The sequence below is a fragment of the Lingula anatina genome, chromosome 1 (assembly GCF_051362555.1).
Source record: "Lingula anatina isolate TDL-2025a chromosome 1, LinAna3.0, whole genome shotgun sequence".
Classification (NCBI taxonomy): Eukaryota; Metazoa; Brachiopoda; class Lingulata; order Lingulida; family Lingulidae; genus Lingula; species Lingula anatina.
The window spans coordinates 21,487,787-21,515,671 of record NC_141767.1 but is presented as its reverse complement, the minus strand read 5'-3'; the positions used below and the strand labels follow the sequence as shown (position 1 = coordinate 21,515,671).

The 27,885-nt window shown below is 37.6% G+C and overlaps 1 protein-coding gene and 1 long non-coding RNA gene across 4 annotated transcripts; both read left to right on the top strand.

Moving 5' to 3' along the window:
* The first annotated feature begins 8 nt into the window (after positions 1 to 8).
* Positions 9 to 26,045, top strand: LOC106178469 (uncharacterized). Of its 3 annotated transcripts, none has more exons than XM_013561657.3 (17): positions 9 to 300; positions 11,681 to 11,953; positions 17,067 to 17,244; positions 17,535 to 18,593; positions 18,870 to 19,051; positions 19,837 to 19,931; positions 20,361 to 20,428; positions 20,932 to 21,043; positions 21,454 to 21,551; positions 21,876 to 22,031; positions 22,691 to 22,739; positions 23,272 to 23,399; positions 23,578 to 23,627; positions 23,784 to 23,851; positions 24,919 to 25,004; positions 25,400 to 25,464; positions 25,615 to 26,045. In XM_013561657.3, exons 1-17 carry the CDS (start codon positions 260 to 262, stop codon positions 25,745 to 25,747), a joined length of 2,841 nt encoding a protein of 946 aa, XP_013417111.2. In that variant the 5' UTR covers positions 9 to 259; the 3' UTR covers positions 25,748 to 26,045. The 3 variants fall into 3 exon arrangements, with proteins under 3 accessions (XP_013417111.2, XP_013417110.2, XP_013417112.2); XM_013561656.3 differs by having other exon boundaries at positions 22,691 to 22,754; XM_013561658.2 differs by lacking the exon at positions 9 to 300 and adding an exon at positions 7,977 to 8,650 and having other exon boundaries at positions 22,691 to 22,754.
* Positions 307 to 4,226, top strand: LOC147764095 (uncharacterized). Its single transcript, XR_015332767.1, has 2 exons — positions 307 to 473; positions 2,056 to 4,226. It is a non-coding gene; the product is annotated as an uncharacterized LOC147764095 (long non-coding RNA).
* Positions 26,046 to 27,885: the final 1,840 nt, after the last annotated feature.

The window sequence follows — 27,885 nt, the reverse complement described above, 5'->3', positions numbered from 1 at the left end:
CTGTGAGCTAATAACATCGCGAGCTAATCCGCTATCATCAGGCCAGCCTATGTGGACTGACGGCGCATCTCTCAGAGTGTCTCGTATCTTTCTGGGATTCTCCGAGGTATCAGGTGGTCGTCGACCCGTCAAAAGTACACCCGTTCTATGAGGAAAACTCTTTTTGTTGGAGAACTGGTTTATTAACTGCATCAGTTATCATAGCACTGGGAAGACTGGTTTTACGAGTTTGTGAAGCTATTCTACATATTGTTGAGCTATGACAACGGCGCAGAGTGACTGTGGAGTTGTCAATGAAAGGTATGTAAAATCAAGTCTTATTCTTTATCAGATTGGTAACAAATAGGAATACTGTAGCAACGCAACTCTTGTATTTCCACGGGGAAAGGCAACGATCTCGATGTAATATTAGGCCGTAGCTTTGGTTCGCATGAATGGAGCTATACCCTACAAACGAGTGACAGTGCATAAAGGTATGTATTTACCTTAACTTTTTCTCTACCGGTTGAGTGTACATTAGTGCATACCTACTTTCTTGTCCAGTGCATTTTATGAAAGCAATGTCATTGTCGCTGTTTTCTTAGACATTGTCACTGTCCCCTATAATCACTGACCCCGTATGAACTTAGCTGTGTGTTTCTCTAGATAGGTCGGATGACAAGTTGTAAGTATGAATGGGCATTGTTTACAACAGTAGCAGTTAAGGGGTTCCAGACGAGATGATCTACTGCCTGCAATATACTACTATCTCTATCACAGGCAACTGACACCGATTCGAAAACTGCTGTCAGCGTTTTGAAGCAAGGAGTGCATTGCCATTATGCTAAATAGCTAAAGGCATTCGGTTATGGATGTACACACGGTGTTGGTTTATTTAAACTAGTCTACTACGCATACATACACTTCAAATTTCGCCCCCGTCATCGTGTTACACCGGTCTGCATAACGGACAAATAGGTGACAGTAGACCATGCAGACACAGTCACGTCTCACCGCATTTTGGATGGCGGTATGCTATCCTTTCGGTTAATTTCGTGTGGGATGCTAGTTGCAGATAAAAATATTGAAAACAATATTATTGTGAGATTATACAGAGCATCACTTCCAACACTGAAGTGTGACGATTTAGGTGTCAATGTTCTTCATGCTGTCATCACGTTGTTTCCACATATGGGACTTGTTTCTATGGTTTGATCATTTCCTGTATTATACATGATAATAAATAAATACCTACTGGTACCTACTACTAACTTCGAATTTTTAAAAATTGATACATATTCCTCAAATCATAGAACAGTATCACTAAATAATACTGCAAAATAAAAAAGCTAGAATAATATTGGTTAGATTTAGGAGTTGAATCCAAAGTCAAGCGAGGTTGTCATGGCATGCACAGTGATGTAGCCTTGTTGTAGCAAGTGATAATATGCTGCGGTTGACGGATGTTCACTTCTTATGCTGATGAATGGGGGATGCATGGGCAGGCCCAAAAAGATGACTCTCGTTATCCATTAATTGCCATTGGGTGGCGGTTACCGTGTTGACCTGGAATTCAACTGTTGCACATTTGGAGAGAGGAAATACGGCAGAATAATGTGATTTTATTCACGCAGAGATGCCAGCAGACTACCCATTTGAAATAACATGGTGTCCTAACATAAACAGATATATTTAACGGGTACTGGACTGTTCTGTCTGAAGTCAGGCTTATTATGCAGTCTCCAGCTCAGCAACAGTCCACCTACACAAGGACACTTCTCAAGTACATGTACTTACGAGCGTAGCTGGCAATTCTCTGACAACTATACAAGCTGTACTGGTAGCTTTTTGAACTTGTTGATATAGTTTTAGTTTTTAGATATACTGTTAGTGATATATATTTTGGCCAACATATACACTGTATGTTTATGATGGGGGAAGAAGTATAATAAAGAACTGGGAGAGTTAGGAGGAATAAAAAGCAGGGAGGGGGATCTAAAGTGATTGAACTTAATCATTTTTTGTTTTGAAACTTCAGACACATTTTATTGTTGCTTCTCACTCGGATCCTTTCAGATAGGGCACGGTGCTAGGACAATGTACCATTGTTAGCGGACCCGTCCATTATAGCCATTATTCGATACTCCATTAGGCCTACTTTTGGTGGATTTAACCTAGCACAAGGGATATTTAACATTGTGAATCATAAACTTCGACACTGATTTGAAGAGGGTTCAAATTATCATTACATAATTCTCCGCCCCCAAGGACACATTGCAGACACTCTTTCTAAAAAGTGGAGCCACTTCAGACGTTTAATACTCAAATTGCGTGAAATCTCGCTGTTTTTCGGAGATTTTACGATCTGCTTTATATCGTTTTATAACCTCTGCCAAATGCAAGTTTTGAACTATGTAGGCGTTATTCAACAAAACCTCTCATCTTCTGCTACCTAAACGTTTTTTACTCATCTATTATGCAATAAGATAAGATAAAGGAATTTTCTCTATGGTTTTGTTTTGTACTTAAATGATACAGAAAGGTGTTCGATTACTTTGCTGGAATGAACATCTCATAATTACCTTTACTTCGGCTGGTATTTAACAGTACACAGAGCTTTGAAAGTATTTCTTTGGAAAAAGGTATAATTGAAGGGCAAGGATACCTTCACATTTCTTCAATAGGACTCAATAAGATAATCTTCTAAGAGACTAAAGAGTAGAGACACGATTCATCTCTCTAATACATGTAAACAGGATACAGAAGCCACTCTTAAATTGTATTTTTGAGAATTACCCTCTCCCAAATGATATTTCCTACACGTATCTTGTACAAGATACCTTCAAGATGACAAACTGATGCGACGAGGTCGCTACTGATGATCAACAAGTGCACTCGTTAATTGTTTTAATTGTTGTGTCGTATTAACCTTTGCCTAGCGGCTGTTCTGGTTACATTTTCTCATCGTATTAAAATGTCGGTACCGTACACCAGTCGACTCTCACTCCACTCGGTTACATATCAGGCCAAGCACACATCATTCCACATTCTAGATTGTCAACGATTCCGTATAATAGGCCCAAGGTTGCATCAAGTGAAGTCAGGCAAAACGATTCAAAATTGAAAGACGTGTTTGTTGGGATCAGGATGGTTTGACCATTCACCTATTATTTGAGCACCCATATTTTGACCACACATATTTCAATTACAGAGCGGTGATGTGACCGGCATACTGTGCCCAGAGAGCACGGTGACCTCTGGCAGAAAACCAGTGATCTCCACCAAGGATCCAATTTCCTAGTATACGTATATATGTACATCAGTATTGCCGATATTGTCACCGCGGATCAAAGCAAAATGACGTCTCTGCTCAATCGTTTCAACGAGCAGAGACTTTCGAGAGAAATAGGATTCAATTACAAAAATTTTTCATCCAGTAAGATCATGTAGTATGAACAGGATTGATCAGAATATTTGTGCCAATGTTCCAACCCCTGTTAAAACTGACACATATAGATATGTTAAAATATTAAATACCAACCCCCCCCCCCCAAAAAAAAAAAAAAACGATTTAATTCACGAAGCTGTATCATTGTAAAGTAATGCACAATGCACTCCCAACTATTTAACTTGTCCGTCACTCTGTATTGCGATGTGATTCACATTTTGTATGACGGATTGTCACATAAAGTACAATTTACTTCTGATATGCGTGACCTATAACTCAATCTTTATGCTAATAATTTTTATATTGTGTCTGTTAAGTTTTGTAATACATGGATATCATGTCGAGCGGCGACCTGTGTGCACTTAAATATCCAACTTGTCGCGCACGTAACTAAATGAATGCATATCCTTTGGTGTTATCAAATACAAAGATAGTATCTCAAAAAGACGTTTTAACAGATTAAGATGAGCCTGGATGAAATTCCCGAATGACGCCGGGACTGTGTACGCCCTGAATGAAAATGAACTTTATGAAAGTTGTTATTAGGATCAGTATTTTCTATATAGCCAGGTTAAGTGGTGCACCCGGTGCCCTGATTTTGTGATCACAGTTTTATCTCCCTCGGAACTCATTTGGAAAGATTGACGATGTCTGATACCTCAAATTGAAACTTCAAGTATAACTGAATACTAAGTAGATTGGTGACACTGTACTGTATAGTGATGTGAAATTGGTAATGTTGCTGTAGCACGCAGCATGATGGGCGTTCAATGTAATAAAGTTCGTGGCACAGACATTATTCTTGCTGTTTCTATAACTCTTTTGTTGTCACTTGTGAAATTAAGAAAACAGTGACACTCTGTTGCGCCTTTCTTCATAATCGGGGGCCAATTTGAAAAATAACTTAGGGTCGAATGTTGGCCTTTACTTTAAAAACGAGTATTTTTTTACTTCTATTAAGGTTAACAGTCCACTAAGGGACTATTCCCAGACACTACCGTACTAACTGTGGATCAATCTATCTCCTAGGGGATTCTCGCAAAATTGCAATAAACTAAAGCGGCTTAGACGCTGCTAGGGGGTAATTAACTATCGTTTAGCAACTTCAGTAGGCGTGCCAGACATCTAAGCCGCTTAAACCGAAAGCAATTTAGCGAGAAACCCCTCGGAGATAGATCAATCCTATTAGATCGATCTAGGTATGGGAACCCAGTCTAAAACAAAGCAGCTATTGCATGGTCTAACACTTATCTCTCTCTTTTAAACTGAAACAATGTTTCAGTAGGAATCCCCTTATATTTATCTTGACAAAAAAAGGGAAGTCCAACTTTCGACCTAAAAGTTCTTTTGAGACACTGTCCCCAGAGTCCATGACACTTACTAGATGTTAGTTAAAAGGTGTCTACGTGATGTGTTATGGCCCTCACAGAAAAAGTATTAACCACTGTCCGACATTCTAGTACACTTCCTGGAGGAAAAATGCATCTTTAATGTATGGACTGACAGAACTCAAAATAAGACACTCCGGCATTAATGAAATGCATTGAAGAATTTTATTCCGAATAAGATAAAGATGTTATAGCTATGTTTAACAGTTTTGATCGACAGAACTCAGTACAACTCGTCCTCAATAGGCTCTCTGATTACATTCATACATAAATTTTAAAACATTAAATCATTATTTTTTATGAAGCAGAAATTCGATACGTATATCTAGTGTGCAAGTTCACCAGAGATCAATGGGCGGGACTGGACTAAGGAAGGAGTAGGAGGAAAGCGGCTCGTAACCCATGGGGATGGAATCGAGGTCAATTTAGATGACGCAATCGTGTTGGGAGATCACTTGTAGAGGAATTAACCGCATTAAAGTGAAACGTGTTGATATATTAGATATCCGGCTCTCATCGTATCCTCGAATCTGAAGGCATATATTTTTAGTTGTTACTTATGTGAGCCACATAAAAATTGATCCACATTTTGTTTCGTATATACAAAACAAAGCTTTTTTTCATCGAGAGCGCGTATGTTTTTTATTACAACATTGAGCATTTTAATCGCCAAAACGGACGGTGATTTGCTTAGCTATAGGGTCAGTTTAAGTGGATTTCAATTAGTTCGACCCATCTTCACTAGAAACAAGACTTACGAAGTCTTTTGTTAGTGGTATTTGAATGTCCAAGAAAATTGAGTTCATCACGGTTACCAGTAACTTATTGAATATATTTACACATTAGACATACGGACAGGTAATCGCAGTTATGATTTAATTTACTCACCTCAGAAAATACTTATTAATTCACGAAAACAAGATAAAAGCACAGTAGAACTGCGACTTATTTTCATCATGTACATATATGTAAATGAATGTTTTAGAAACCATTCAGGTCGCATAAAAGGCGGTTTTATAAAGTTGGCTCGTGTAGGTTTTGGAATTAATTTTCTTTGGGTGTGAGTGATAATTATAGCTTTTGATGAGCTTGTGGGAGTATACCTTTAAAACACCATTATCAACTTGTACAAAAACCAGGTTTACGCTCCTTGCCTAAATAATAATTTTCGGATGTGTGCAATGCCGTAAAATATTTATATGCTGTAAGGTATAACACTTGTTAGGATTTTGCAAAAAGAAAATGTTTATGGTGAAATTTGCACTTAGCAAACAAGATTAGGTACCTGAGGTTTTAGATATTGGTCTCTAAAAGGTAAAAAAAGTATTTTTTATTAAGTCCACAGACGGATCTTTGATAAAGTATATCCAACTTAAGAAAAAAAACTGGTCAGAAAATATACTTTATGGATTTTCTCTCGAATCACATAAGTTTTCCCTCAATTTAAACAGGCCAGGTAAAAAAATTCGAAAAATACAATTCAAACCTTAAGCAAAAATATGCATCAGTTATAAGCTACGCTTCATTTATATCAGATAGCTAGAACTTGAAAACATTCTTATATTTTCACAAAACATAGCACTTTGTCCAGTCCACTTTGCAAACAACGAGCCAAACCTATTACCTCTCTCTTCGACCTATTACTCCTTCAGGTGAACACTCATACAATACCTTGTGGGTACAGTTACCAACAACAATACAGTTTAAATTGAGAGTTGGAAGTCAATAGTTTTACCTTAAACTGAAAACTTACTGTGGCCCGTATCAAATGTCAACAAAAGTTCCTTGTATTCTTCCAAACTGTAATTTGTTCAAATGTATAGAAAAAAAGATGGTAGCTTGACGCATTTCTTTACCACCATGGTTAAGCTTAATGCGTATGTGTCCATAAGGACAGCACGATTTGTTTAATGCATTAGTGCGTTTCAGTGATTGTGTTTAAGCTATCTAGCTGGCAATGAATGATTCCATGTTGTAATCTTGCAAATGATTATTAAATAAATGATTAAATAGAGCTGAACATGCTGTGTTGGAGGACATGTTGTGCACATTTTCCATTTTGATATTCCTTTTGAACTGTACTAGTATATGTTGTTTTTTTTTTCAAATGAGTAATCGGAATATGCTATGAGGTAATGTAAAATATAATAAAATGAATGTGAACACACACTATGCTTAGATAACACTTCACAGACACTTCTCAGCAGAATAAGAGATTTAATTCTTAGGTCTTTTCTGAACACAAATGAAATATGCAGAAGTTGTGCAGAATGAGTGTTGCATATGGCCGATTTTGCCAAGGACTTGCATGACGCTTGAATGAAGATGCCCAGCGTAAATGAATTTGATCTACACCATGACTAATTCTGAACCCTAGCTGTATAGTGATCCCGATGCTGTTTTTGGTATTGCTACTGAAATAAGATTAAACGTTTATGGATATGCTGAAAGGAACACATGCGACCCTGATTGAAGATGCCTTATACAGCGGTTCCAAATGAGTGCTTTGATATTCAGCAAGGCAGAGTTGCTTGTGCTAATAGAATAATGATGAGTCTGAATTGGTAGAGAGAGGTCCCAAAGTTATGGAGTGCCAAAATATGTATGGCTGAGATGCACAGCATGCGTAATACATGTATGTGAATGAAGGCATAATGATAGAAACTTTGAAAAAAAGTGTCAGTCACGTGGTGTTTAAAACAAGTAAACGTGGTAACGCACCCTGTTCCCTCAAGTCAGAAAGGATTTTTACTAAGAGTTTGTGTTAGGTGAACTCTGGCTGTTCATGCGTGCACACCGAGCACTCCCAAAGTCAATTTTTGGAGAGCGCGAGTGAATAGAGGACTTGTTCTGAGACCAAGTGTGTTTACCTGTTCATTGATGCTGCAAGCTTACTTTAGTAGAAGAAAAGGCGCTAGATTTTTTAGTGCAAGTACGGAGCTTATATAACTAGAGCAGCTTTTTTTTTTGTAGAACGTCGCACGCATGACTTGATCTCCATTTCTTATGCGCACACGGCGTAGACGGGCACAAAATGCTGACGCTGTTTACTTTTTTTAAACAAACGGAGGTTGAACACTTTTACCCGCTCTGTTTATTAGCTATAGAATGCATTTCTCACTGCTTCACAACTTCCATTGATGATTCGAACGTCGGCGTCTGGTTAACCATAACACTAATTTGAGCAGGTTAAGGCGGACGACGACCGCACACTTAACACAGACATTGACAACAACTTCGCGTAGGCGTGCAACAGTGCGTGCCCACGCACCAAGCGTCCTGTTTTTGTCACAACGAGTTACCTCTGCGTTTCTCCAGGGTGCAGAACTCATTCATATCTTTTTTTATGTAAACCTGTGGAATTTTTAAACAAACAAGGATACAGCGACGTAACTCAGTGAAGTGAAGTGTGTGGGCGGACGCTAAAGCAACGTATTTAGGCCTACCAGAGAAAAACAACCTCGGAGGATATCTGACAAGGGCGGGTGCCACAAAATAATACGACAGAGCAAACTTAATACACCCAAAAAGTATAACTGAAAAGCTAGCGTAAAACGTAGGTGTTCGAGAAGAAACCATTACTATTATCTATAAACGGAACAGTGAACATAAAGTACATATACCAAAGTATGTACATAGTATTCTGCTGACCTTTGGTGACATATAGTATGCAACCTTTATTATAGATTAAAGTGCCAGGACAAGACTTCCGTTGGCTATATATTTGTATATTCTTTTCGAAGTGACGACGGACGCTTGTAGTGATTTAACGACACACGCCTCCTAATAGTCCACTTTTTGTCGACTCACTTCGAATGAAGATGAAGATGAAGACGTAAGTAGAAAAAAAAACACTTGCAACATGATTAATTTTATGGTTGCGATTGCAACAGCTTCAAATTTAATTTGAACGAAAAGCTCGTGTTTCAGACCGTGAATGTAATCTCTGTCAAAATGTTAAGGCTCTGTCACATCTAGCGTACAGACGTGCGTAAGAGTATCGTATGTGACATCGATTACACGCACAACTTTGAGATTATGAAATCACCGTTTTCAGCGAATGAAAATAAAGATATAAGCAGTGTATGGAATTGTTTTTGAACGTGGTAAAAACATTCCGTCCGGGTATGCAAGTGCACACCAACGTTTGTCTGCGTATACGACGTAATTCTTACAAATCCCTTGTATTTGTCTGCGTATAGGTAATTTTTCTCATACGTAAGTACTATACGCTAGGTGTGACAGGGCCTTTACGGACCGTGTCCGTGCTCCAGATAGAGCGTTCTGTTTCTGTTATGTCTCATGTTTATGGTATTGATGATCAGAATAACGGTCAAGTGCAGGTGAGGGGTGGTCAGTTCATGCCTTAGCTGAATTCCTTAAAAAAACACGATCAGCCCAGGGCTGAGCCTGGGGAGATTATTTGTGACGGCGTCCCTTGCTGAAAACCGTGAGATACGACTATATATAAATTATATTTTGTAAAAAAAAAAAAAAGAGTTGCCTTAGCTCGGTGAATAGTAGACCGAACGGGGATAGGGTTCTTATTTACCCTCTGATATCAGGATCCTTTCAAATAGTCAGTATAGTATATGTAGAGAATACTATAATTTTGTAACAGACTACTAGCGAACCCTGTGGTCAAAGAGTAAGTCTGGCTGCAGTTGTGACATCTTTTTATAGTACAGTAGGTACCGGTCTCTTGGACACGTCTAGAACGAATAAATTCATTCGTCCAAGGATGTGTTTATGGCTTGAAAAGTGATAATTTAGTTAGTGTTCGTCACACCAAGTCACTGGTTCAGCGCACATCAACTAGCGTTTTCAATAGGACTTTTCGGGCCGCTTTATAAGGACCGTGATTTAGAGCGTCTATTAACTACTTAACGACATTTCATTTTTCTGTTGTTCATTAAAAATTGTTCCGCCCCAGAGGTTCCCTTTCTGCAAATATTTGAGATAAAACCGTTCTAGTTTGAAAGGTTTCACATTTTGGAATATCTTAACATCAGTTTAACTTTGGAGTGTTTTTATGGGAAACGACTTGAATGTCATTATTGTTTTCCTCATTTAATCGCTCATCTGGCTTTTTTACACTCTCATTTTCATAATCAGTATTTCTACATAGAGTTTCCTGGGTGTTCTCGTAAAGTGACTCTATATTCTAAACCGCTTTAATACATTAGATACATTATAAAGCGTTGTTCTTAATTTTTAGATAACCCACGTAGTTTCAAATCGTCGATAAGCAGCTTGTCCGGATTTTAAAGGTACCCATTCACAAGGGCCACGCCTTTCCTGTGGACGCCCTCTTAATCACCGCCCACCTCAATCAACAGTTTATTGATTTGAGTCCTGTTACTTCAACTCGGAACAAAGTAAATAGAATAATGCCTTACAAAAACACAATTTTCAGTCGAAGAAATTTATTCCTTGTAGCACAACAGAAATCGTATAAGATTGACTCGTGGACAAAAAGTTTAAATTCAAGTTTTTGTTTACAACTACTAGCGGCCTGGGGATAAAAGACTTAGTGAACACACAATAAATCATATCGTTTTTGTTATGACATGAAAGCACTTATTGAACCTATCGTCTAGTCACAAAATCTGTTTTTTTTTCATATTCTTTTTCTTAAAGTTGCATCTTAATGGAGAAACCACGTTCTAATAAGTGTTTTATTTATTTCAAAACGGTGTGATAGTCATGTATAGCTTTACATTTAAAGTTTACGAGTAAAACCTTAAATCCAAAGTAATGTTTTTTTTTTCTTTTGAAAAACGAAAAACGACGCTGAATCTCTCTCTCACTCTCTCTCACTCACACACACACATACACACACACACACACACACACACACACACAATAAATTGCATATTTGTCACTTTTGGTCCTTATATTGTGACGTGGGCGGTCTTAGAATAACTGGTAAGCATTGGTAACGACTTTACATTCTGACAACCAGCAATTTACTTGTCACGCTGCGTTAATTACTCGATGCCAGGTTATCATCAATATCAGCTAATATCGCATTGTTGTTGGCAAGTTGATGGTCGAATTTTGTTGTCAGATCCGTGGGGGTCCAGATCGGAGGTGTTTTAATTCGCCAGGCTCTGTGCGTACCTGAACGAACACATTAAATGGGTGTGAGTGAGACAATGGCCAGGTAAAAATTGGCGGAGTGAATGGAACGCTAATGGTCCTATTTGTCACAGCCTGTGAATGATCTGATTTATTTAATGCACGCTGGGTGAGCGGAAGGGAGGTTACGACAATGAAATTAATTACTACGTGTCCACTCTGCATCATCGTAGTACTTCAAACACTTTGTTTTGATATGTGGGACTCCGCAATCAGTTTATTTCTGTCCCACCTGGGCAGTGGTTAACGGACAGATGAAAACAATGGACCATGTTTGCCTTCTCGAAGCAGCTTATAGCGGTTAAGCGAAATAGATTCAAATGAATTTTTTTTATGTTTTTCTTTTGTTGTCCATGATCCATTCAAATATGCGATTTTCAACGGAGCAGAACAAATCAAACATTGACTTATGCATTTTTGTCTGCATTTTCCCTTCTGTGTACTCCTGCCATATCTTTTTAAGTGTTAAGTTAATATATAACAAAAGTGGAAGTCAAGAGTTGATAAACATTCTTCCTTCACTGTTTGTTACCACTCGAGTATTTGTTGACCAAAGATGTGTGAAAAAATTAATTTAGCTGTGGTTTTTTGAGGACGTAGAGTTTCAAGTTTCACTGGCCTGACTTTTTGTTTGTGTGTGTAATGACTCGTGAAGCGACCAGGGGAATAACATTTAGAAGTCATTTTCAAACTATACCAATACAGTTTACATCAATTTTTTCAGGCATGTTTCTCTGCAAACAGACACTCTAAAGGCCGATGAGATCCCGGCAGACATACGGGCCTTTTTCGGCCACCCCCTCACCGCTGCCACCACTGCTATCGATGGTGAAGATGCGCATGCGTCAGCACTGGCGCTTCTTCACGAATACCATAACTTACCTGCGATCGACAGGGGTGATCTTAAGGTTGGGGACAAATACGAATCCATCCAAGATTTACTTGATAAAAGTGAAAGGCAAGACAAGGCAGCTGGAACAGAGAAAGATTCTTTCAGGTAAATTATAATTTTTCCCGTTTTTCGTTTTGTACGTTTGGGAAGTAAGTTTTCTCAACTGGATGTTTACTTACAAATTTTGCCTTGACATGGAATATCATCACTTAAAAAGCGTTTTCTGACTTGGTTTTAAATACTGTCGGGTATATACTGATTTCATTTTCCATCTTTCACATGGGGTGCCCACGTCAAATCATGAACACGGTTACGATTAGTACCCTGAAGATCACAGTGTATTTCCGTACGTCTTTTTTTTTCAAATTTTTTTAAACATGTTTATTGTAGATGACGCTATGGTAATGCCTAGACCACTGGCATCATAACTTGCCGATAGCATCTGCAGATAAATATAATTTACACCTTCCGAGACACTAAAATAAGCCTAGCGCATGACCAAATTACCAAGCCTTAAGAAAGAATTTTTTCTGAATGTAGCCGAATAAGGTCATTTGTGGTTGCTTGAGAAGATCTAAACACGAATGTTGCAAAATCATATCTACATGCCAAATCTTTGTATTTTTTTAAGAAAGTGAGTTTGACATGTCATTTTGGTCACCTTTTTTATCAATGGAAATCCCATCCTATATTCGTGTATTAGACAGAGCATTACAGGCCCGTAGCCAGGGGGGGTTCGGGGGGTTCGAAAGAACCGCCCCTTTTGCTGGAAAAAGGTCCACTCTGGGTAAAATTTTATCTAGGTACATGAAGTTTTTATGAGAAAAGGTCCACTTTTTCAAAAAAAGAACCCCCCTTTTCAAATTGCTGGCTACGGGCCTGCATTAAGTGGACAGGTATTAACACGCAGTGTATGGTGTGAGAGGGGGAAGAGAACTCTGAGGCTGAAAAAAGCATTAAAGTATAAACCTGATAGATATTTTACCCAGAGAATGAGATAGAGACCTGGTATTTGTTGTCCCAATACAAGTGCATGTACAATATAGAAAGAAATACGTTCGAGCTTTTTGTAAAGATCACAATCAAAGTCCTCTTCCTTTTTATCTGGCATTCATCTAACAGCCCCTGGGTCTGCGGTTTAGGGGCGTTAAGTTTTTTAAAATCAAGAAGCAAAAGGTACCGACTACTGATTATCTTGTCCATGCCGACCAAAATATATTCCAAAATATATTTCAAGTCTTAATCGTGTTACCGTAGGCGAAATTACCTTCCCTGTCCAAATATTGAATATTTACTGCGAGATACATTATCTGTTATACCTTTAAAGAAAACATAAGTAAGGCGTATAATTTACGTTCAGGCAAAGGTTTGTCCGATAGGACATCGCTGTGTTGTGGTCAAGAATTATCTTGGTGCCTCTACCCTTGAAGTACATTGCGGGCGCAGATTTCTTCCGCCCCGACTTAGGGGATACCCAAAGGGGTTGGAATACTTTATCGCTCTGTACGGCGCCTTACCGGTACGATGATCGACCTTGGGGGCTCAATAACCTCGTGAGACTTTGAAAAAAGTAAAAAAAAAAAATTTCCACACCATATCATCATGGCAAATTGACCAACGCTGACTTCAACAAGTTGTGGTTATGTTAATCACCTGCACGCTCTACGTGACCTGTCACAAAGACCCGAGGCCTTCGAAGATGTAAAAAATGTCGCTGTGTATTTCCAAAGAAACTTGTAATTCACATCTGCAATTCAAAACAGTTACTATTCTTATCTGTTAGATGATGTTTTATGCAGCGAAAAAAGCATACGATGAGTCGTGCTGTTACAGACACAGGTGTTCCTTGTCATTTTTTTATCAGAATTGTATCAATATGAGAAAAAGAAAATAAATGAATTAGCATTACATACATGTAAGATTCTGGGAGACTTGGACTGTAATCATGAGGACCGGGAAGATTTATCTAAAATACTGATAGACTTATTGGAAATAAACCTACAGACATGGCATTTTAAAGAACAGTTTTAGTTTAAGGCAGTCAGCTCTAGTTATGGTTCAACAGTGTACCATAAATTATAGTGTTTGCTTAATTATAACTTTTAACCTTAATCTAAGATTTTTTTATTTGGTTTGTTTCTGATGTATGTACGGTTCGGTGACTTGTAGGCCCACGAGGCTGGGTGATTTGTGTATCTATATCACGTTAATAAATAAATAATATTTACTATTTACATACAAAGTAATCATTATCTCAAAAAATATGTTTCTGATATGTTTCGGCCAAAGAAAAAAATTAAAAACTGCATGGTTTTGTATATTTTAATACTATGTCAAAATATGTGAAACATCACGTGTTTTCTCCCATTTTCCTTACGAGGGTATCTGTTTATGGTTAGCTAAAAACCACGAAATAAAACTTAAGTCATTGAATAGTAATAATGGCGCCTATACTTTAACAATTAAGATTTTCCGTGTAACCTTTGCGTCTTGGCGTAACACTTACGATAATATCTGATCATTTTGGGTGCTGTTACGGTGAACGCACCCATGTAATCGCGGCCTATCTCTGTTTTCAGAACAGCAAGGGAGTGGTAGCGTGCGTGGAGCTTTTTTCATCGCACCTCAATATTTTATACTATCTAAACACGCAAAAAAAAATTGATCAATGGACGAAGGGGCAGAGTGTATGTTTCACTGTCTTGGAGCTTTTTTCTCTTTTTTTAGGTAGCTGGTACTAATGTCCTAAAGGCATGTTATCTGAACTTAAGCTATGGAATGACTGCAGAACTAGTACAGTAGTAGAAATATGAAAAGTGCATGTAACCGTTAATTTGCCATTTTTTCGGTGCAGTATTTGGGGGCTTTTAGTCAATAAGTTGCTGGCCAGTGTACACCGAAGAGGCGTTGCGCCCTTCAGGAAAATGTGTTTAGTTCTTTAATTAATTCATTTCATGTCCCTAAATCCGCTATTTTACAGAATGACTCTTGTTGGCGCCCTGTTTGGTGCCAGCCTGAGACAGTTGTCCCAGGGTGGTTACCGTTAAAGTTTTAGTCAGTAAGTATAGATTTGGGAAAAGGACTTAACAGTCCGTGGTCCCCTGGAGTATCATCTGTATAATGTCATGCAATCATCCTCCTTTTCGCTGTTAACACATTTGGGTAATGTATGTCCGAATCAAGACCGCTCTGTATAGGACTTTTTGTGAACGCATTATGTCACCCCTCTGTACGTGCGAAAAGCAATAATCTGCCCGACGTTGCCTAAAAAAACGATAACAATTATCGATTGTCGCATCTTATCCGACGGTACTTTCTGATTTATGCCGTCACCATACTTATTACTTGAATCATGATATCCCAGTTCATCCGTTAAACGACTGAATAGAAAAAAAAACGTATTGGTTTGAAAATAGTTTGTCCACGAAAATAATTTGTCCACGGAAAAAGTGAAACAAGTAGTGCTTTTCCGTTTTGCATTAAATCGAGAAAATAACGGTTTGTTGGGACTGAATGGGACACCGAGGTAGGAGGTCTTAGTAAATTTTATTTATTATGTTTTTAACAACGTAACAATCCTTATCCCTTACCTTTATAGACGAAGGTGCGGCACAGGATGAAAAGCGAATTCAGGTGTTCGGATACTGACGCCTACGTGCCTTGACACGCTGCCATAGTGCACAGCTTACGCAATTAGTTTGTTACAAGAAGAGTGTTTTTATCACCTTAAAAATATGTCAAAAATAAATTGTCCCAGGTCGTAATTGTCTGCTCTGCTGGGTTGGAAAGTTAGTATGTACTCAGTCAATATCTTCCCAGGTATCTTGGATACGTGTGTTATCTTGTACTTATTCAGGAAAATGCTAAGGTTACGTAATGTGTTTTTTTTTTACAATTTAGCAAGGAAAATTAGAGAAACTGACACATTCTTGCACCTAAGTGCTCTGTTTAAAGGGGCACCTCTGTTTTCAACTAAATGACATGGTTGCTATAAATCAATCCTAATTTGAAGTGTGTAGGAGTTTTTTTTACAGATACTTTACATAAGGAAATAAATGGAAATTATCCAAGCGCGGTGTTTTTGAAAAAATCAAATTCTTGCACATAATAATAATAATAATAATAATAATAATAATAATAATAATAATACGTTTATTTGAAACATTACAACCAAAATTTTGAAGTTGTACGGATAATAAAGTTCGAAAAAATTATGAAATGAAATATTTATATAAAATAAAAGCTTTTCATAAAAATCAAATTGAATTCGAATTAAAAATGGACCTCTGAAAGTTTGTTAAAGAAAGCGAGACCAAAAAGTTTCTGGAACGTTCAGTCTTGAATTTTGGCACACTTAAGTTGGATTGGTTTTATCTTTACTTTTTGCAAAATCTGTATTTTAAGAGACTTTAGTTTATCCTTGTCTTTCTTTATTTTCACAAAGCAAGATTTGCAGAGTTCTGTGCGCCGCTTTTCTAAAATGACAAAACATTCCTATCAGGCATACATAATGGGATGATTTAAAGGATCAAATATACCACAATAGAAATAAAAAGTAACTACTTAATCGAAACATGCATTGATATCAAGACAACATCCTGAACTGAATCAATTCACTAGAATCTAGGATCCTAGCTGGAATGAAACCACAGCTACAAATTTCAATACCAACTACAATACATTTCTATATTAATACTGACAAGAGCGCAGCATCCGCAAATATTTTCTTTAATAAGATAATTAAAAGTGAAACAGCTGTTTTTTTTTCATCAAGTCTTTTTGCCAGACAACAGGTCGTTAACATTAAGAAGCGATGTCTAGTTTGTATCACCAATTGGTATCCTGTCTCATAAATTCCGTCAAGTTAATATCAAATAGTTTATAAGATTCATTAAGGAGGGCGTTTTGCTGTACTCTTATTAGTTAACAGTGCGGCTTATTGTTCTTCCGTGTGCCAGTGACAGGTGACATGCTCCGTGTTTGTCTCCGCCACATGGCAGGGGGGATCCAAGCACGCGCAGTTTCTATTGACGATACCGTCTTTTGTGCTCGTGTCATAAGGTAATCATCATTTGGGTGCTGACCAATATAGCTCTCTGTCTAGTACAAATGCCGGGCTTGCATGTCAAAGTGTGTTTTATCTGTGTTAACTGTGACTGCTTGTGTGTGCGTGTTACTTCAAACGGGCAGCACATATTGAAAATGCGAACCTTTCCAGTGCCCCCAGCAGCGATAGCAGTGACAGCATAAGCAGCAGCGAAGGGCAGCCGAAGTCGGAGGACCCATGGTTGTCACAGGAGCTGGAGAACATTCTGAATGACAGAGCCAATACGACCCAGGAGAGACCGTCGCCCAGACCCTCTTCCTCACAGAGACGTCATTATCCACAGAGACAGGTGCGTTACCAGCATCCTCGTGCTAAATGTTCATTTACTGAGTTTATTGACCTATGTTTTATATCGTTGAAACTTAAAACGGCAAGCGCATTACAGACAACTTTTTTTCTTCAAATTGTCCACAGGCAAATACGAGTTTTTGAAGTAAGTACGACTATTTCTAGAAAAAAAAACATGAAATTGTCATAAACTCCGTCCATTTCGTTGCAGTATGAGATTATTCATGGTAATCATTTCGTATTCTTAAATGTGTGTAATGTCATATATTGTGCATACTATTCCTTTTTCAGAACGGTAGTATAGACAAAAACGATCATCTCGATGACAGCGAAAACTGTCTGAAAGACAATTTCAACTTTAGCGACGGAAAAGAATGCAAGTCGTCGCAGCCAGAGGGAGATTCTGTATGTACAGTTAATTCGGCCATATTGAACGTCGTAATCAAACAAGAAGGAACAAAACATTGCAGCCTGCAAAATAACAGTGCCAACAACAACAACAACATGGACATTCATATTAATAACCCTGGTAATGTTAATGACTTACTGAAAATGAAACTTAATGGAGGAACAAATGGACACTGCTATGATGATCTCAGGTTAAATGGAGTCGTACATGATGACAGTGTAGACACAGATGCCAAGCCATCTGAAAATACAAAGAGACTTATGCAGGCTCTCACAGAGAAAATTTTGAGGAAGAAAATAGAACACAATATTCCTCTCGGCCACACTGTTGTTGAGCAGCAGCGAAATGGAGTGGTGTCTGCTAGAACAGAAACCGGGGAACATGGAAATGACTTTGTGTTGGTACGCTCGGACAGTTTTTTGGAAGATCTTCATGGAGACTATGATTTACAAAATGAAAGCCAAATGACAGACATCAGTTACAACGGCCTGCATTCTAACGGTCTGGATTACCATCCGGGACCTGTTGTCACCCAGTCTCAATGGCACCATCCAACATCGGCCATATCGCACGACTTCAATGGCCATGCAGTGGCTTCCACAACTTACGCCAACCCTTCCAACTCTCATCATCAACCGTATCAAAATGCAGATTTCTTAAATATTGTATATCAAAATGGGTTCAGTGCATCGAGCCAAGCCGAATTTCCCCAACACCAATCCCGTCCTAGTCCACCCACGAGTCTGTCTCAGGCTCTACAAAATGGTCCACAAACCATGAACGGATTTGGTCACGATGTTGTCAGCAACGCCGCCTTCCCTGTGGATTATAGCACTTTTCCAGTGAGATCGTCTCTAGGAACGGAGAATTATAATTTGAAGTCTCCAGACAGTGGATACAATGAGAACTGCAACTCGCCCACGGATGCTACATCACCACCGGTGAGGATTTAGGGGGATATATTGGTTAAAAAGGATAACGTCTTGCTGCCAGGGTCTTCGATAATAAAACTAGGAACATAAAATATAACAAAAAAATCACGATTTTTTCGTAGAAGGACTTTTACATGTCGTTCATACATTTCAAACGAAACCGGCCTTTGTCATGTCACAAAGTGTATTATAAGATGCTTAGGCTATGAGTAGATTATTTGAAAAACAAAAATAGAAGATTAATTAGTAGTTTAATTAGTAGTTTAAATCAACTTTTACTTTCAGGTATTTGGAGAAACTGGCCCGTCTTTCTACCCCACCGTTACAACAAACAGCAGCAACCACAGTCCTTCGAAAGAACGGGGAGTGAAACGCAGGCGTTCCTCGGTGTCATCCAACTCCAGCAAGCACTGCAATCAGACGCCATCTAAATTCATATACCCTCCATCGTCTACCATCCCCAAACTGTAAGTCTATTAGATTATGTACTATGATATCATGAACCCACAAAAGCTGAATATTTAATCATTTCTGTGTCATTTAACGCAAATGTACTTTTATGGAGTAATGTTTCATGTTTTAAATCTTTTTTTGAAAAGGTTAACATCCTCTAGAGGAACAACGATAATAGACGGTTTATCTTTTATCATTTAACACTAAAGATCAAATAAGAACTTTGAAAATTCCGTTCTCTAGAGGGTGACAGTAGCCCTTTGCTCGATTGTTTTTTTCGATGAATTGACATTGGGTTATTTGCAATTCTGATTAAAATGATAGTGCTTAAAATATATATACATATTCTTTGTATTTCCAAAATTGTCATATCAAATTTGTAAAAGAGGATGCTGTTACTGATAAGAAAAACACGGAACCTAATAGAGCAACAGTTGGATAATAAATAAAATATGTTTTGAACATGCGAAACAGCTTTTACAGTAAATTCAGATAATCTACTAATTCATGTCTGACATGTTATGTTGAAAGATCACGATGGAAATCGCTGAGAACACGCGTGGTTGTACTGAAAGGCCACATTATCTCGGTCTTATACTTTTGTATTACAGTTACTATTGTACTTTCTATGTACTGTTGTACGTAGAGATGATACGAGTACATTATAACATAACTTCAAACTGTTATGAAATGAAGTATGATAACTTTGCTTCACAACTTAATCATATTAAGTATAATAGATATAATTTATATAGCTCCATGTAGGCCAGTCCTATTTCTTTAACTGTTATTATTTCAGTGAGAATGATATTACTGGATATCGCTACTCACTGGAGGCGCCAATATCTACCAGTCAGAGGATTGATGAAGATAGAATGACTTATATGAATAAAGGTAAACACCGACTAAAGTCTGTCTAAGGTGGTAACCGTGTTGTTGGTTCTATCTACGTTTTTGTTTTCTATGTTCATGCTATATTTTTGAAACCCAAGAAAGGACTGTGCGGTTTTCACGAAGAAGCTAGTTTCTAGAGTGTTTTTTTAGAGCGACTTGATCGAACGGAAGGTTAATTTTGCCTACTCGAGTGAACATTGTATTTTCATTGAAAACCAGATCTTGTTTATTCACGATTCTGGCTCCCCCCTGAGAGCAGTCATTGTCTCGCCTACCCTTCCCCTGATCGTAACAGACGTTTTTGAAACAATATGTTCTCTTTCTTTTTACCGAAAGAAAAAAAAACTTCAATCGACTGACAAGATGCTTTCCGCGTGGTTGCTAGCTTTTATACTTAATGTTGACCTCAAGCTACCGTTCTCTTTCCAGGTCAGTTCTACACAATAACGCTTGACAATGTCCTAGGGGATCGGATCATGAAATGTCATACTGTCAAGGTAAGATAAAAGAATTGGAACAAAACATATCAACTCTTACCCCATCAGTGAGGTGGGAGTAGGGCGCCTGCGCGTGACGAACTAAAATCTAGACACCCCCTCTCCCCAGTGGCAGATTTGTCCTCTAGTTCCAAATTGACCCATGCTGTGACTGTGTGACAGCACTTTTTTATTTTAAAAGTAAGGTCTGCATATTGTATGACTCCCACCATGGTGCTGTAGCAAAGATGGAGTCAGTGGCATCACAGTGAGGGGAGAGCGTTCTCCTTTAATCTTTCTTAAAATACACTTGCAAACAGACAAGTCGAGCGAAGGAGGTTTTATACTGCCCCCTTTGAATGGTCCTGTTGTTCAGTGGTTTTAATAATACGATATTTTAAGATCTAGTTATTGCTAAAAAGAGTTTTGATGTATTTTGTGGATATAAATTACAGATCCTTCCTGTTGATAAGGTACATATTAATATCATTGAATTAACCAACACATTTTGCTTGACATTCTAGTCTGTAATAATGCTAGTATTCCGTGACGACAAAACAATTGACGATGAAATGAAAGCTTGGGAGTTTTGGCACAGCAGGCAACATAGCATCAAACAGCGCATTCTAGACATAGGTGAGTCGAAGTTTTGCGCTAAGCACACAAGCATACAAAGAAGTAACGTAATAACTGTAATCACTGCACTTTGAGATGAAAAGAAATCCATGTCAACATGAAGCCCAATTTTTATTTAACCCCTATACTGCCTCTCGTACATGTTTGTCTGTTGCGTTTTACAAGTTTGACTTTGTGGCACTGGTTATAAAGTCTAAATGACGTATTGTGTTGGCATATCACTAGAGCCATAGATGTTAAATTACGCATTTTAATTTTCAAAAATTCAGAACACAGAAAAGGAATGATTTCTTTATTTCTCAGGGTTGAACGTTAACGGTAATAAGTCGCTTACTAATGTATTATATATCGCAAACAACACCTTGTTTGTGTTTGGGAAAGAACAGACTTTTATATGCTTTTTTTTTCAGATACAAAGAACAGCACTGGGATTATTAGTAATTGTGTGGATGAAATAGCACACAATGCAGTGGTGGTTCGATGGAATCCAAAGGAACAACCCGCCAAGGTAAATTGCCCTAACCCCAATACATTATTTAAGACGTGTTAAGGTACTTTTGCAGTCATATCACATATACAACAAATTATGTGTTGGAAAGTTTATAAATTCCGCCAACAAATAGTGATTTACGTGATTTATGGGATTTACAAATTGTATTTTGTCTCTTGATAACTAATAGGCCTATAGGTTAAGACATTACTTGGGTATTCAGAAACACACTTTCTAGACATTTGGAGAGTAGATAAATAAGTCAAGATGTCATTTTGGTAGGGATCAGAAAGAGAAGATAAATGGGGAAAACTGACATACAGCGTGACGTGTGTTTTTTAGGTGTCAGTAGCTGTCAACTGTCTCAGTACCGACTTCAGTAACCAGAAGGGGGTCAAGGGCTTCCCGCTCCATCTCCAAATTGACACGTTCGAGGACAGTACGGATTCGTATCCTATACATCGTGGATACTGCCAACTCAAAGTCTTCTGTGACAAGGTAAGCAGGTCACTTTATTGACTGGCCACTCGTCAGTATTTTTCATTGTCATTATTTATGTGTACGCCCATTTTCATGGCGACTGCTACAAGAAGGTACAATTCGACCCAGAATTGAAAATAAATATTTATTTACGTTTATGGGTCTTAAAATATTAATGAATCTTCGTTTATTGGAATAAAAAATATTGACTATTATTTTAATATATTTTTTTATTTATTTCTTTGTTTGAACATTGTATCTACAGTTTATCTCTTTAAACTTTTAAGTTTAAGTTTCTTAAAAATATCTTAAGAAGTGCAATTTATGTGTTAATGCAAAGTTATCAGTGTTTTGTATGCACACTGCAAATGCACGTTTGAACCTTATTTTAAAGTCTAGTTTATTGTTCAATGTATGAACTGTTCAGAAGGAACGAAAAATAAAAAGAGGCCTCGGGTGTAGAGTTTTGCAACACTGAGCACACATTATCGGCAAGATCGGGTTTCTGTCAAGAAGGTTAAGTTCACACTCCGTGGCAAATTTATGACGCTTGCGTATCTTGTATTTCTTTTTCCATTGAAACAGCAAATTCAAAGGCCCACACCCAAGCATGCAGTGTGTCCAAAATTTCTTAAATATTTGTTTATAAGTATATCATGTTTTTTTTTCCTGTCAAGGGTGCGGAACGAAAAACGCGTGATGAAGAACGAAGGAAGGACAGTAAAGGTACTGCGACTGGAGGTAAAAGTGGTTCGGTGCTTTTAGTGTCAAATCCTGACATAGTTGCCTGAAATGGCTTAATTCGGTCATTTTTCTTTCTAACCTTTGTCATTAACGCATATGTACTCTTGGGCTGTTGCTTTAGATTCTTGCCTTACTTTCTTGGATGGCCGCCTAAACCTTTGCTATTTGTGCTAAAATATTATGAAATTCTACTACTTTTTTAATCAGTCAAAGCTTAGTTATATATGTCAACTTTTTTCTTGCAAATGTAGTTGATAGATTAACAAAATAGAGCTGTTTTGCCACTGCTGTTACGTAACTTAACAAAACAACATTTTTCTTAATGGGAACTTATTATTATTTAAGGCGCTTCCTTTCCACCTTGCTAACCGTTTGGTTCATTTCAGTGTATTAACTTTCAAGCAAATAAAAAAAAGCTTTAAAATTTAGCCTTATTGAATGTTGTATATCTGAACAAGATGAATATTATTTCATCTAAGATTGGATCGTGACGTTGATACAATTTTTTTTTCAGCACGAAAACGACAAGAAGACATTTACCATCCGCCGTGCGAGAGGTCTGAGTTCTATGCAATGGCTGATCTTCAGAAGCAACCTCTGCTCTTTTCTCCTGTTGCCGAATGCAATAATTTTTCAGGAAAGGTAAGTTTTCCTTTGGTATGATACACTTTCGACTCAGATTTATATTGAGATTAAGGTAACAAAATGATATTTAGATTCTAGTTTTTATAAATTTTTTAACTAAATGTGTAACGTCCCTTGTGAGATGACAAAATACAATATCTTCGATTTTTTACCATGATGTATTAATCTTTTACAGGTTTCGCTAACTGCTATAGATTTTATCGGATACAGTGATATAAACAAAGGGTAAGTAAGTGCGTTCAATGCAGCAAAATAACTTAATACGCATACTGAATAAGTTCTTTCTTCTTTAAGGCCACGGTAGTAAATGAAAATTCCATCACATTTTATTTGATGAATTTAACTAAGAGATGACACCACGCGTCTCCGTTTCTCTTCTAGCTGTGAGGAGATGATGCCTGTAGATAAGAAGATAAAGGTGGAACGCTCTGTGCTGGAAGACCAAAAAGGTTAGTCTAACACGCGAGTGATGTTAAATTCTGTATTAAAATTCACGTTACATGGTACCAACGGAGTCAGTCCTGTGTGGTTAAAGGAATAACATCTGTTCATTTTGGATTTTCCTGGAGTAAACGGCTATTTCTCCACACTTACTAATGCGAATCCGTTCCGACATTCAGAGTTAGTCCCTGTCTTCTTCTAAAATGTTTGATTTTCTTTGTAAAATTTCTGAAGAGATAATTACAGAGGGTAGCCATCTGTGGAAGTCACGTGGTTCGATTGCAGGCACAGATTCCAAAATAATTGTGATAACCGCCGTTTTGGTGGTAAAATAGAATTTATTATATTTCTGTGGGTTGTTTATTATGTATTTATTGCGAAATATGGATCTCATATGAAGAGTTGTTATTCCTTTAATATCATGCACCTAAACGCTGACTGTAGCGACCGTGAATATAGCCTTTCGTAGCACGTATAGCATATCTTCCACTTTTTAGGTTTTCGTGCTTGTTTATTTTTTTCTGAAAGTTGTATCGAAATCAACCCTTAACTGTCACGTAATAGGAAGGGTGTGTTGCTCGAATATTGTCGATTTAACAAAGACTTGAGTGACTAATGCCACAAGGTCCCCAATGTTAGCACTAGACTTTTGTGTCAGTCCTCGAACTACAATCAACTGGTGTTCTTAATGAATGAATCCTGTTATGCAACGTCAAGCGAGGGGTTTTTGATTTATGAAAAATTGCACCAGCACGTTTAAGTAAGAGACTTATCATTCAGACCAATGTAGCTTTTGGTACAAGTATTTCAAAGACGTTTGCGTGACACTGCGCTGCTGTCCTAGATGGAAAGTTCAGGTGATGATACATGATAGCACCACGCGATATTGACATAGAAAATGTAGGTGACTATTTGCCTGGAGTAATATACATCTCTCTCTCTCTCTCTCTCTCTCTCTCTCTCTCTCTGTGTGTGTGTGTGTGTGTGTGTGTGTGTGTGTGTGTAGTTTACACGTAACGACATACTCATGTGTCGTGTTTCATCTCACGTATTTTTCATGATTTCATCATTTTAGTTCTCCTGTACGTGCGTGAGGAATATGAAGACGTTTATACGGCGTTACTAGTGTTAAGGCCCACTTTAAAAAGCCTCACAGAAGCCGTAAGTATTATGATACATGTCTTTTAAAGTCATTCCAGTCCATTTTCACTTTTGAAGAACCATAAATCACCACTGGCCGAGATAATAAAGACTTGCCTGTCAATTACTGTTGTTGTAAAATCTTTTAGACTTGGCATTTCAACTTAATCATGAAGTTGTATTGTGAAATTAGTGTTATTTGGCCGTGCTTTGTACGCCTTTTGGGGTCAAGGCATTCTTCATGGAGTGTTAAGCACTTAAACGACCCCCTTTTGCGTCTCAAACGCTGTCAGTTGCCGTAGGCAATCGTATCCGTCATCTTGCAGACACGGCATATGGGGTCGTCTTTTGTAAACGGTAAGTGACAACCTAATTTTTGTATACACTATGTGCTGAGATTATTATTTTACTTGCAGATCGAAGAAAAATATAACATACCGGTGCAAAATATTAGAAATGTGTTCAAGAAATGCAAGAAAGGGTAAGAATTTAAGTTCTTGGGCGTAAAAATTTAGCTTATTAACAACGTTAAACTAAAATATCTTTTTAGGAACAATATCTTTTTGTGTGCTCTTTAATTTGTTCGTCTTCTTAGTTGAACTGATATATATTTTTCATTTCCGGCCTTTAGGATCCTTGTCAAGATGGATGACAATATCGTCCGCCATTATTCTCATCAGGCGACATTTATCATCAAGATCATGAAAACCGCAGACGATCCCGAACCCTGCTATGACGTCATTCTCAGAGAGTTAGAGGACTGAATTAGTTTACAGAATATATTATTAAAAGTGTACTTGTGTAAAAAAAAAATCTTGGGCTGACTGTAAGTTAACAAAATTTTCTTGTGCCTACAACTTTGGGGTCCCAGAAAAACGAATCCTTGTACCATATTGCAGACTACGGATTTAATTTCAGCCCCACCACAGAGTAATAAAGCGTACATATTAGCTGAAGTGACATATAAGCCATAGAAATCGAAATCGAATCCGTCTTTACCATTAAGTGCCATTGTGAATCAGAATTTTAAGATTGATGAGTTAAATTATATTGTGCATTTTACCATAATTCCGGACGGCGTTTAGTTCGGCTGGGGCCATGTTCATGTGCTGTAGAAAAATTTCAATGTCGTTCAGCGAACGGAATATATTTTGTATATATGTGCTTTTTTTGAAGGGGGGGGGGGGGGGGGGGGGGGGGGGGGGGGGGGGGGGGGGGGGGGGGGGCTTACACATGAGGATCAAATGCACACGTTGTGCTTGTGTTTTCATTACTTTTTGAGCGTGTTTGATTTTATTCCCAGGGTAAGAACTATTCCTGTCTAACTGTCCATTTCCACTTTATTTATTGTAAATGATTATTTCTCTTTTACTCATTATTGAAAGATATGTATATAATTTAATTTACCATATACTAGGATAAACATTCTCTATTTCCAACAAACGGGGTCTCATTGTAATGTTAAACATTCATCCATTCCAAACACCATTATCTTGTAAGTAGCCGGTGCAAACATCCTTCACTAGCTTTAGAGTAGATTTTGTAGACCGAAAAAACAGTTATGATATAAGTGCCCTTAAATGTTTGGTTATAAACCATACTAGAGACTGTAGGAATAGTGTAAAATAAACAGCCATATAATTGTGTCCATCATATAATCTAATAAGCTGACAAAACGTTTCTACAGGTTCATAGTTAATTGTACATTTAAAGTTAATTTGGCTTTGTTTGATGGCTAAATTATCCACATGTAGACGAGTCCAGCATCAAATAACGTTATTTTGCTGGATTTTTATCTTTGGAAAGTCGGCTGGTTATGGCTGATGAAACCAGTTCATAAACATGATAAACTATGCAAGAATTGCTCTAATACAGCTCAATCTTAAAGACAAAAGAAGTGATAAAGATGATAAAAGAAGACAGCAATTTTACTATTTTCTTAATAGCAGATGCAACAACTAATGTACTTTCTTTTTGTATTGTTTTGAAACTTGTTTAAGGTGTTTAATCCTTGTATTGTGCATGCATTTTTAGAGCATAATAAAATTCTGATGCAGCCAAATGCTTTCCAGTTGTGTTATATTCTATCAACTATTGTGACAGAGAAGATTTTTGAATGCAGGAGCTTTCCATGAAGATGTCTGTCTTTCATTGCTATAGCAATGCATCAACGACACATTCCAGACCAACTTCACGAAACTCTAGCTGGTTTACGACGTCTCGTTAAGTGAATATGTTAGCTGAATCTCAATACATCAAGTGAATTTGAAGAGCAATGTTCTTAATTTAAGGTGATTTTTTGGCTGGTGATGTATTCGTGAAACTCGTCACTGATCCGTTAGGTTGTCAAAGGTTGATTGCGGGTTTCAAAATATAGCCTGACTGTTAGACACGTACCTTTTTTGTTATTAACAGAAGTAGAAAAAGATATTGTGGATATATGATTTTACTGATAATTCAAACCAACGAACCAAACGACCAAAACTTTCAGTAAGCCAAACGCGCGCTTACAAAACGTGCGCAAATCTCTTATAAAGACTGAATAATATTTCCGTAATCATTACCTATTGCAAATCCTTAACTCTACATACACATTTGCTTTCTGGGAGAGAAATGTGCATAAATTGGGGAACCCTGTAATGAGGATTAAATTACTCCAGAAGGATTATAAAGGTGCACATTTATTTTAACACCTCCGTAAATTTGAGCCATCCTAGCCCTTTGGGCTACAAATCATAACGACATATCATGTTCTGTGGGTGTGTAATAATGCACATCGTCCACACACAAAATCTTTTTTATTTCTCTTTTTGAAAATGGCAAACTTTCAAAGGAAAAAATTGAAGATTGTTCTTACTTTATATCGCCGTTTGACCTTATTGTTTTGCATTACGGTTGCCTT